Genomic DNA, 12879 nt, shown 5'->3' with positions numbered 1-12879 from the left:
TCAGACTAGATGACCATAATGGTCCCTTCTGACCTAAATATCTATGAATACAAACCAGACAGCGAGGACCTTGATAAACAATTTGATGTTCTGAGTTTTCAAAGGCCAGATTTTCAGTGTTAGGAATGCACAAATGTTTGTGCGTCTAATGCAGATGTGCAGATACCAGGTGGGCATGCAAATTGGGTACACCTGGAATTTGTGGGCATAAGTTAGGTAGATATTTGTATGTCCCTAACCTTAAAGGGATAATCTTAAATATCATAGCAGCATTAGATATCTGTAGCATGGGAAAACAGAATGAATATTTCCCCTGGCCCTTGGAAACTTACTGACTGCAAGATATGTTCAGGGTTAGGGTTACTTTACAGCCGTGTAACAAATTCCTTCCTACTGGATAATGGGTTGTCAAGAGGATACTAGTTTCTGCAGGAGTTGTGAAGAGGATATTGTAGCCTCAGCATTTGAAGTCCAGATGAAACTCTGAGCAATGAGTGAGTGAGCTGAGCCCCTTCCTCTCCCTCAACTGCAAAGCTGTAGCAAATTGCATTCCACAGAGCTTTGAATTTTAAACTGCTTTTAAACACAGCATTTAAAAATACACTCTGCCTGAAGGGCAGGAACCGAAGTTTGTCTGTCTTCCGGAATCTAACTCCAAACCTCGCTTGTTGGCATTTGCATCAGAAAGGAACAAAAGCATATTTGATCCTCTTAACAGCTGCTACGTAAGTGCAAAATAGTATTTTATTTTGGGGAGGGATCAAGTGGGGAGCCTTCTGTATGAACATTTTTTTTGTCAGATATGGTCCTCTATTGTAGTTCAAAAACAACAAGGAGTCCTTGTGGCACCTTAGAGACTAACAAATGTATTTGGGCATAAGCTTTCGTGGGCTAAAACCCACTTCATCAGATACATGGAGTGAAAAATACAGTAAGCAGTATAAATATTACAGCACATGAAAAGATGGAGTTGCCTTACCAAGTTGGCGGTCAGTGCTAATGAGGCCAATTCAATTAAGGTGGAAGTGGCCTATTCTTAACCGTTGACAAGAAGGGGTGAATATCAAGAGAGGGAAAAGTACTTTTGTAGTGCTGACAAGGCCAATGCAATCAAGGTGGACGTCGCTCATTTCCCACAGTTGACAAGAAGGTGTGAGTATCGGCGAGGGAAAATTACTTTTTATAGTGACCCATCCATTCACCCATTGTAGTTCAATAGCAGAACACTGATCAAAAGAAACAGTTATTGGAACAGTCTGCTTTTCAAAAAGGGCTATTCCAACAGCAGCATGTGTTGGGTAGAAGACTGGCATGCTCCCCAAAGCTACACTTCTAGAATCTCTCTATTGGGCAAGGGGTAGAGGGGAGGGAGCTAAGGAATTCTTAGTGGGGAACTGCTAGGACAGTAAATATTCCCTTTGTGTTGAAAAGTAAACTCCAGTTGTCCTCATTTGATCCGTATTGGTGCGGCACTTGCCAGTTTTAGTTCCACGTGTCCTGTAATGCAGTGGCTCTCAACCTTTCCAGATTACTGTACCTGGCTTTTAGGAGTTAGATTTGTCTTGAGTACCCCCAAGTTTCACCTCACTTAAAAACTATTTGCTTACAAAATCAGACCTAAAAATACAAAAGTGTCAGCACACTGTTACTGAAGCATAGCTTACTTTTTCATCAAAAACAATGAGGAGTCCTTGTGGCACCTTAGAGACAATATTTATATTCCTAAGGTGCCACAAGGACTCCTCGTTGTTTTTGCTGATACAGACTAACACGTCTATCACTCTGAAACCTGTTACTTTCTCATGTTCACCATATAATTATAAAATAAATCAATTGGAATATAAATATTGTACTTACATTTCAGTGTATAGTATATAGAGCAGTATTGAACAAGTAATTATCTGAATGAAATTTTAGTTTATACTGACTTTACTAGTGCTTTTTATGTCACCTATTATAAAACTAGGCAACTATCTAGATGATGAACCACTGCTGTAATTCTAGCTATTAAGTGCTCCAAGTATGAAGAGCTAGGTTTTGACCCTTTCCTTCTCCTCTTTCCACCCATAATGCATACAGAAGCAAGACGCCTTGATTTCTGTTGAAATTTCAGGAAAAACTTCTTACAGTCTCAATTGAAAAAAGGAGAAAGAGAATGAAATGTTACACAGTTACTTAAAAATCACACTCTTATCTGAAATATTGTTATCCTGCTGTCCTTACGAGGAACGTTGAAGGATAGTAGGATAACATTTGGCAGACTCTCTTGCCAAAAGAGACTGGAGGAAAAAGTCTGCTTTGCTCGGCTTGTTTACTTTGGCATTTGAGCAAACTCTGTACAGTTAGCTTTACTGTTCTACATTCTGTGTAGTAAGCCCTATTTTATGTGCCGGGCTTAGCATACCAATAGGAGAGGGGAAAAACATATAGTTGTAAAACCACAAAAAATTGTCAGGGTGACTCATGAGCGGGGATAGTACCTGAAACGACAGAAAAACTACTTTGAATACTACTTTTAGCTGATCAGATTTCAAGTTGCTGAAATATTTTAATTATTTTTACAAGGAACTGAAAGACCGAATATAGATGGGGAGAAAGAACTTAATCTCTGTGGTTTTGGTCTGAGCAGCCTTGCAGCACTCACAGCTCCTGTGACTGCTTTGCCATGTGCCCCGTGCTGAAGCATTACAGGTTTTTCACTTCCTTTCCCCAGCAAACATAGGCTAGGGCATTAGATAGAAGCAGAAGAGGTATCTTGCGGTTAAACAAGGTAAATGCAAAACGTGTACACCTACAGGACAGTGATGGCAGCTGGTCATGGAGAGCAAGGCAATAGATAATTTGGAGGTGCAGATGAAGAAGAGTCCTCCCAGTGCATGTGATAGGCCTGTCTGGTATATCTATCTCAGGTATTTATATGGCCCCCTTGACCATAGTAACTGAGCACCTCAGAATCTTTACTTCATTTATCCTCACAACACCTGCGGGGGTAGGGGGGGGAGTGCTATGATCCCCACTGGAAAGAGAGGGAACTAAGGCAGAGAGGAAGTAAGTGATTTCCCCACGGGCACATGGGAAGTCTGTGGCAGAGCAGAGACTTGAGCCTGGGTGTCTCAGGTCCCAGGCTAATGCCTCAAGTGCTGGATCATCTTTACTGCGCAATGGAGCGGAGTGCTTGGAATGCCCATCCGTTCACATAAGTTCTCCAGATGTTGAGCAAACACTCCAAGTGTCACAGCACTTCTGAGCAAGCCTGGTCAGTGCTTCTGCCCACTCCAGCTCAATTCAAACTGTGGCAGAGCTGGTGTCAGTGGGAAGTGCAGCTGTTGCAGCTGCACTAGTTCAATTGGTCCGTCAGCACAGTTGGATGGTACTGCTCTATGCCCTTCACAGGCAGTTCTGACAGAAGGGAGTGGAGCCTGTGCTGTCATTGTATGTCCCTGCTCTGGGGAGCTGAGCCTGGAACTTTGGGCAGGTGATACAGCAGCTGTTGGGGGAGTGGAATCAGTTTAGGTTAACTGTCTGGCTAGTGTGGACGCACTGAACTGCCAGGACAAACAGTGCTACAACAAACAGTGCTACAGTTGCTTAGCTGAAACATTTAACATGGAAGTGCCTCTCGTGTTGACAGAGCTAATGAAAAGTGAAAGTAGAGTGTGGGAATGAAATGGAGGGGTGGTAACCTCTTTGGGAGCTACTGGTGCTTTGGGTTTTGCAGCCACCACCATTGTGGTGTGATCTAACACAAAATGCCCAGCTTGAGAAATGATTAGAAACCTTTGCTAATGATCAAGGCACTTAAAAGATGAGTCTGCTGATTATTTTTATCATTCAGAAGAAAGTTGAACATGCAGAATTAGGATCTTCTGTTTCTGATTAACAGAAACTTGAGGACATATTCTGGTTAAAATGGGCTGTCTGATAAACCATGGGGTTTAAAAACCATTATCACTTGACATAGATACCACCAACTTTCTCTTTTTGATCAAAATTTCATTTGGGGTCCTCATTGTGAGTGTCTTTGTAAAACAAGTTTCAGAGTAACAGCGGTGTTAGTCTGTATTCGCAAAAAGAAAAGGAGTACTTGTGGCACCTTAGAGACTAACCAATTTATTTGAGCATAAGCTTTCGTGAGCTACAGCTCACTTAGAATCATAGAATATCAGGGTTGGAAGGGACCCCAGAAGGTCATCTAGTCCAACCCCCTGCTCAAAGCAGGACCAATTCCCAGTTAAATCATCCCAGCCAGGGCTTTGTCAAGCCCGACCTTAAAAACCTCTAAGGAAGGAGATTCTACCACCTCCCTAGGTAACGCATTCCAGTGTTTCACCACCCTCTTAGTGAAAAAGTTTTTCCTAATATCCAATCTAAACCTCCCCCACTGCAACTTGAGACCGTTACTCCTCGTTCTGTCATCTGCTACCATTGAGAACAGTCTAGAGCCATCCTCTTTGGAACCCCCTTTCAGGTAGTTGAAAGCAGCTATCAAATCCCCCCCTCATTCTTCTCTTCTGCAGGCTAAACAATCCCAGCTCCCTCAGCCTCTCCTCATAACTCATGTGTTCCAGTCCCCTAATCATTTTTGTTGCCCTTCGCTGGACTCTCTCCAGTTTATCCACATCCTTCTTGAAGTGTGGGGCCCAAAACTGGACACAGTACTCCAGATGAGGCCTCACCAATGTCGAATAGAGGGGAACGATCACGTCCCTCGATCTGCTTGCTATGCCCCTACTTATACATCCCAAAATGCCATTGGCCTTCTTGGCAACAAGGGCACACTGCTGACTCATATCCAGCTTCTCGTCCACTGTCACCCCTAGGTCCTTTTCCGCAGAACTGCTGCCTAGCCATTCGGTCCCTAGTCTGTAGCTGTGCATTGGGTTCTTCCGTCCTAAGTGCAGGACCCTGCACTTATCCTTATTGAACCTCATCAGATTTCTTTTGGCCCAATCCTCCAATTTGTCTAGGTCCTTCTGTATCCTATCCCTCCCCTCCAGCGTATCTACCACTCCTCCCAGTTTAGTATCATCCGCAAATTTGCTGAGAGTGCAATCCACACCATCCTCCAGATCATTTATGAAGATATTGAACAAAACTGGCCCCAGGACCGACCCTTGGGGTACTCCACTTGATACCGGCTGCCAACTAGATATGGAGCCATTGATCACTACCCGTTGAGCCTGACAATCTAGCCAGCTTTCTACCCACCTTGTAGTGCATTCATCCAGCCCATACTTCCTTAACTTGCTGACAAGAATACTGTGGGAGACGGTGTCAAAAGCTTTGCTAAAGTCAAGAAACAATACATCCACTGCTTTCCCTTCATCCACAGAACCAGTAATCTCATCATAAAAGGCGATTAGATTAGTCAGGCATGACCTTCCCTTGGTGAATCCATGCTGGCTGTTCCTGATAGCTTTCCTCTCATGCAAGTGCTTCAGGATTGATTCTTTGAGGACCTGCTCCATGATTTTTCCAGGGACTGAGGTGAGGCTGACTGGCCTGTAGTTCCCAGGATCCTCCTTCCCTTTTTTAAAGATTGGCACTACATTAGCCTTTTTCCAGTCATCCGGGACTTCCCCGGTTCGCCACGAGTTTTCAAAGATAATGGCCAATGGCTCTGCAATCACAGCCGCCAATTCCTTCAGCACTCTCGGATGCAACTCGTCCGGCCCCATGGACTTGTGCACGTCCAGCTTTTCTAAATAGTCCCTAACCACCTCTATCTCCACAGAGGGCTGGCCATCTCTTCCCCATTTTGTGATGCCCAGCGCAGCAGTCTGGGAGCTGACCTTGTTAGTGAAAACAGAGGCAAAAAAAGCATTGAGTACATTAACTTTTTCCACATCCTCTGTCACTAGGTTGCCTCCCTCATTCAGTAAGGGGCCCACACATTCCTTGGCTTTCTTCTTGTTGCCAACATACCTGAAGAAACCCTTCTTGTTACTCTTGACATCTCTGGCTAGCTGCAGCTCCAGGTGCGATTTGGCCCTCCTGATAACATTCCTACATGCCCGAGCAATATTTTTATACTCTTCCCTGGTCATATGTCCAACCTTCCACTTCTTGTAAGCTTCTTTTTTATGTTTAAGATCCGCTAGGATTTCACCATTAAGCCAAGCTGGTCGCCTGCCATATTTACTATTCTTTCGACTCATTGGGATGGTTTGTCCCTGTAACCTCAACAGGGATTCCTTGAAATACAGCCAGTTCTCCTGGACTCCTTTCCCCTTCAAGTTAGTCCCCCAGGGGATCCTGGCCATCCGTTCCCTGAGGGAGTCGAAGTCTGCTTTCCTGAAGTCCAGGGTCCGTATCCTGCTGCTTACCTTTCTTCCCTGCGTCAGGATCCTGAACTCAACCAACTCATGGTCACTGCCTCCCAGATTCCCATCCACTTTTGCTTCCCCGACTCATTCTACCCGGTTTGTGAGCAGCAGGTCAAGAAAAGCGCCCCCCCCCAGTTGGCTCCTCTAGCACTTGCGCCAGGAAATTGTCCCCTACGCTTTCCAAAAACTTCCTGGATTGTCTATGCACCGCTGTATTGCTCTCCCAGCAGATATCAGGAAAATTAAAGTCACCCATGAGAATCAGGGCATGCGATCTAGTAGCTTCCGTGAGCTGCCGGAAGAAAGCCTCATCTACCTCATCCCCCTGGTCCGGTGGTCTATAGCAGACTCCCACCACTACATCACTCTTGTTGCACACACTTCTAAACTTAATCCAGAGACACTCAGGTTTTTCTGCAGTTTCGTACCGGAGCTCTGAGCAGTCATACTGCTCCCTTACATACAGTGCTACTCCCCCACCTTTTCTGCCCTGCCTGTCCTTCCTGAACAGTTTATAACCATCCATGACAGTACTCCAGTCATGTGAGTTATCCCACCGATGCATCCGATGAAGTGAGCTGTAGCTCACGAATGCTTATGCTCAAATAAATTGGTTAGTCTCTAAGGTGCCACAAGTACTCCTTTTCTTTTTAAAACAAGACCCCAATCCTCAGAATACGTGATCATGTGTGTATTTTACCTATTGACTTGAATGGGACTATTCACAGGGGTTAAGCTAAGCATGTGTTTAAGTGTTTGCAAGATCTATGCCTAAGGTGCCAATTAGAGATGCTCTTGTTACAGCACAGTAATTAGGAGGTGCTTCGTTGGTTACAGATCTGTGGCTTCTCACCAGATTTGCTCTTGGTTTGACAGTTCCATGCTGTTTTTTATTCTATGTGGCGATAGTCACATTCCCTTCTCTAAGGGATGAGAGTACATATAATTAGAACATGAATAAAACTGGGGAAGGTCTCAATGCACAAATTAGTCATTATAAGAAGTTGCTGTTGACAGTTTTCTTCCTTCCAAGAGTGTTTTTTATGGACCTAAGAATGAGGCTGTTTGAACTAGATGCTGTGAGGTTCTCTTCACATGCTTTAAGGACTTCTCACATTTTAACACACAGCTTTCCCCGCCCCCATCTGAAAATCTGGGGAAAGTGAAAATAAACCCAGCTAACTGTCACTTAGAAATGAGTTTTTAATGGTAGGTTTCCCAGCAGGGCAAGAACATTCTCTCCCCCCACCCCCTCTAAATATGCTTTGCTATTTAAGAGTAATTTTTGTGCAATGAATTCATCATATCTGCTAAAGCAGTTTAATTTCCCCCATTTGTGAAGCTCACATTTTGAGTAGTGAACCATATAAAATCCATTAGTCTAATTAGAAATGCTGTAATTTGTTTAACTCTTCTGATTCAGAAGCTTGCTTATTTCATACACATATTGTCTGACCATTATCTCATGATGCAGTTTGATACTAACACTTTTCCCCTAGAAAAGAGACTTAAGCTAGATCAGAGTTATAAAATAGAATGGAACTGTTAAAATACTAAATTAACATTGGCTGCTGCCACATGAGTCATATAAATATTATTTTAAAGTAGATCAGAATACTTTAAGATGCCAAAACTATTAACATGGGGACAAAAAATTATGCTATTGATCCTGTTAGGATTTTAGATAACACTGAAAATCAACCATAATTGGGTGTACTAAAGATGCATTTTAATAGTTTGTTTTGAATCTTTCCCTTCTGCCTCTCTAAATGTCAAGTGTTAGCCTGCTATCTTTTTTTTTTTTTTTTTAAAAATCTTGGCAATGAATATATAACTTTGTATTCTAGAAATCTTAGAAAAAAAGGAAACAGGATCTGAATTAGACAGAGCTCCAAGCCAGCTGCTCTCAGTTAATCAAAATGTCACTCCAGCAGTGTGCCTAAATCCTTCTTTCTAATTAGAATTGCAAGGTTTGTCATGAGCTCACATGGTCCTTTCTCTTGGTCCCTTTAAATATAGAGCCAGATTCCAATCTCAGTTACATCTGTCACTCTGGAATAACTCAGAGTTATGCTGGATGCTGAAATCAGAATCGGATCCATTCCGTTTAAAAAATAAAAAAAATAAGAGGTCATTAGAATCATTTTTCTGTTCCACTTATCTAATTATAAAGAGGGCTAAATCAGTTTGGAAATGACAGGAGAAGTTCTGGCTTTCTTAAATATAAAAGAATAACCGTCAAATAGGAAGCAACCATCTTCGCTAACTGATGCAATAGAACTGAAAAGGTTGGCTTTCATGACAGAAAACTGAACTGAAAACTCTACAGAGATGTTTCCAGGAGGGTGTGTTTTAAATCAACTTTTTTCTGTCTGAAAATTAGCATATAGGCTCTTTAAATGTTTCTGGTGCTCTCTCCTGGAGAAAGCAGGTCCTTGGAATCCTAGTTTCCATTGTAAAATGGTGCCCCTGCTGTGAAATACCATGAAGGGCCTTCAGTTTCTGCTGCAGTTAATGACAGTTGAGAGATCTCAGCACAACCTGGGATTGGGCCATGAGATGGCAGAACCCACTGTGACCCAGTTCCAACTTACAGAGCAGAGATGCTCAAAGAAGGGACCAGAATTCTGAAAACTGCTTTGACAGTCTCTTTAAATTCCTTAGTAAACATGTAGCTGTCTAAGTTATCATAATTATTTCCAAGAGATGTCTGTATTCTTTCCAGAGGACACTTCAAAAGGAAAAATCCAAATCTCTCTGATCTAGTGCAGTAATGTGAATTGCTCTCTAGTATTAGAACAGTGATACTCAGACCTCAGTGGTTCAGGAGCCAAATTAGCGATCATCATTACCCAAAAGAGCCACAGTAGTGTGACTTCGTTTCATTTACTTACTTACTTATGTGTATACATAATTATTCTCATAGCAAAATGACCGACCGAATATTATTATTTTAGCAACTACAATTGGTTAATAACATAGTAAAAGCATCCTGATTGGTTAATAATTAAATCACTCAGTATTTTAATATCTTGTGCTGCAGAGAGCCTCAGGAGACGCATTAAAGAGACACTTGCTGCTCGCGAGCCTCTGTCTGAGTATCATCGTATTAGAAAATCACACAACAGGCCAGGTGTATCTTTGTCCTTTACCTCCCTCTGAGCTTGGTGCACTGCTGCTCTTCCTCTCCCCTCCTTGACATTTCTCAACCACTGGCCTATTAAGAAATCCTTTCTGGCTTATGCTGTCCTGACGTTTTTATATATGCTACTTTCTGAAGATATGTTCTCACATCCAGAATGGAAATATTAGCTTTTAGGAGCATTCTTGGGTACTGGATATTCTTATGACAGAACAGTTCTAGCTTAATACTAATGACAACCACTATCCTAATGTTTTTGGCTGTTCTTTGACTCCTAATCAACATCTCCACACTAGGAACAACAGACCAAGAAAAATAAAATTATACAAACGCTCTAATTTTTCTTCTGTCTTTTCTTCCCCTCTTGTAGGATGCACGCCAAAAATTCCGCTCTGTGCTGGTGGAAGCTACAGTGAAACTAGATGAACTAGTAAAGAAGATTGGAAAAGCTGTGGAAGACTCTAAACCTTACTGGGAGGCCCGGAGGGTAGCCAGACAGGTGAGAACTCTCTCTTTTAAGTTTATGCTGGTAATTGGATCATGGTAAGACACACACTGGAAAGTACACACTGGATGCATCACATGGTACTATTAATAGCACCCTAAGTGTAGGCATTTGGCTGATGCTTTGATAGATGTCTGGGGTTGCATGCTTGCCATATGAATTGATGGTGAAATCTGTTCTCACCCCCCATAATAACTGTGTATGCACTCTAGACCGAAAACAACCACATAGGCATACGCTATCAATAGTAAAAGCTTGTGCTAGAGAATAGAACTAATGGTGGCCTTTCAGACAGTAAAAGACTTACTCAGCTTTCTTCCTCTCAGCAGTTATAATTGCTCTAAAACCAGTTATAGAGCTTGAATTTCTGTCTCTTGATTCTCTCTCTCAAAGCTTAATGCTAAGTACTAAAATTGAAGGGTATTGGAATTTGTTCAACCCCACTCCTCCTCTCCCACAACCAAGAGAATTCTGCTCTGATTTTCCCTGGTAAGTATAAACACACAATATTACTCTGAAATGGGTGAATATTCAGGGATGTCTGAACTCTCCTGTCTGACATGAATTATGGCACTTGTGTGACAGCTGTCATCCAGTCATCCAAACTTGGGTGTTCAAAGTTAGGCACCTGAATCTGTTAACTGATTGGAAAAGCCCAGTTGCCTGGGGCAGGTGAGTGGGCTGAGTTGGACTGCGGAGCAGGGTGGCTGGAGCTGCTGGCTGTAAAGGGAGTGAGAGCTCCTGGAAGCACAGAGGTGATTTTTTCTGAAGATAGGAAATGCATGTGCAATATTTGTGCAATACATATATTTTTATATCAAGCATGTTTTTATAGTTCTCCAAAAATGACTGCGTAAAACCAAGGGACTTAAGACTTTGTAAGTTACTCCCTTAGAAGTCGATGATAGATGTGGGTGCTTTGTACTACTGAAAATTGGACCACTTTGTTAGGTACGTAACTTCAGGCACCAGATTACAAAAATGTCCACTGTGACTGGAACTTGGCAGCTACTGCTGAGTCCCTGCAAATGACTTTTTATCTCTACGTCATTGGTTCCCAAACTTTTTACTAAGGCGACCCACGCCCTGGATTTTGTCTCTTTTTGTGATCTGTCATTATATACATGCACTCTCTGCCCCAGCACTGCAATCCTAATCCTGGCCCAATGCAGAGGGGAGGCATGATGGTGGTGCAGGGGTTTGGAGAGTGAATTCACCCTGTGGCGGCTGCATCTGTCCTGTAGGGCTGGCCTGGCTGCCAGCTCTAGGCATTGCGATCCCACGTGCCAGGTTGCGGTGTCTGGAGTGGGGAGCTGGGCCCCATCCCACAGGACAGGGTGAGTGTAAGACATTCTCGCCCTCCAAACCACTCCCCCTGCCCCACCCTGGCCTCCTGTCTGCACCAGGCCAGGAGTATATGTTACTTACACCAGGTGATGTGTTGATCCGGCCCTGGAAATGGTGACTCATCTAGAACCTTCCTGCAACCTGTGGTGGATTGAGACCCACCATTTAGGAAACACTGCTCTACCTATTCGCTGTCTATAAAAGCCCTTTAGTTATGCTAGCTAGAGCATCTTATGAAAGGAGAGGTTTGCGCTCTGTTAAAGATCTTATTTCCAAAACACACATGGAACCATTGCATTTAAAAAAATGTGGATAACACTGAAAATTTTTTATAGGCTTGCAATATTAATACTCCAGTAATGACAGATTCATCAGTAGAGATTACCATATTTATTCAGTTCATTCTGTTAGGCTTAAGTAAAATGCTATCCTCTTCAGACTTGCCTGCTCACTCAGACTAATACTGTTCTATGTTATTTAGATTCTTTGATATGGTCTCCTTTTTGGAGGCTTATCTTCTAGCTATTTATAGCCTGCTTCCCAACAAAAAAACTTATGATTATTTGCATGCTAAGGTTTTGTAACCTAACAGCTTTAGGGTCCAGGGGAATACTGTTCAAGAAATGTAATAAAACAGAGAGAGCCATAAGATTACAAAGCATGTTATCAGAAATCATTCCCTGCCCCAGGCAGTTTATGATCTGAATTTTATTAAGTTTGTGTAACAAAATATAATTTTAAAAAAGGCTATAGGGAAAATGATTCAGACTGGGGGAAGATATCATGAAACATTGGGTGATTTCCTTCGCACCGGGATATTGATCCATTTCAGTCATCCAGGAATCTTTTTAAACTTTGATTCCCAGAGGGTAGAGGAGTGATGAGAACTAAAGTAGCAAAACGATTCCTTTCCAGAGCACCTCCCCCTTACTTGTCTAATTACCTTTATACCTTAATAACTATATAACATATGAATTATCTTCATTCATCCAAACACCATAGAATCATATAGTTCCCTCCCAACTTGAGCACAAGGCTGTCCACAGCTGAAATAGTTAAGTTGAAAATACTTGCTCCCTCTTCAGAGTGGGCGTGGAGAGAGGGAAGTGGTTTTTTAATTCTTGAAGGCAAGTAAAAATCGGATCTATAAATTCGTGTCTTCTGGGAACAAAGATCTGACTTTCTGTTGACATTCCGATTGGCTGAAATGCCCAATTGTCCCAAGTAATTTGGATTCGGAATGCTACATGATTGCCACCCCCTCATCTGAGTTGTCTGATGCAAGCTGTGTTGAGTCATGATGAGATGGTTGGCTTCGGTAGTGCACTGACATGATTCTCCTGTGAAAACATTGGTAGTGCCTTAAGGCGAAGCCAATCACAATGGAGTAAGTCAAGGGTTCTGACATGAAGCATAAAAACACAAATGAAATCAGGCTTCCAATTAAGGATGAATTTACTGTTCCTCACGGCAGCCTGAGAACCCTGAGACCTCCTGTCCCTACCCCATCTTGTGCAATTCTGCACTGACAGGAAAATGTCAAGAACTGAAGACTAATG

General features: G+C 42.6%; 1 protein-coding gene across 1 annotated transcript in view; it reads left to right on the top strand.

The window, feature by feature from the left end:
• Nucleotides 1–12879, top strand: part of SH3BP5 (SH3 domain binding protein 5) — a 66249-nt gene that overhangs the window by 9913 nt on the left and 43457 nt on the right. The window contains exon 3 of the mRNA XM_073333291.2: nt 9839–9967. Within this exon, the coding sequence (XP_073189392.1) occupies nt 9839–9967 (129 nt within the window). The remainder of the gene's footprint in view (nt 1–9838; nt 9968–12879) is intronic.

Source organism: Lepidochelys kempii, chromosome 2 (genome assembly GCF_965140285.1).
Source record: "Lepidochelys kempii isolate rLepKem1 chromosome 2, rLepKem1.hap1, whole genome shotgun sequence".
Classification (NCBI taxonomy): domain Eukaryota; kingdom Metazoa; phylum Chordata; order Testudines; family Cheloniidae; genus Lepidochelys; species Lepidochelys kempii.
This window is presented reverse-complemented; position numbering and strand designations above follow the sequence as displayed.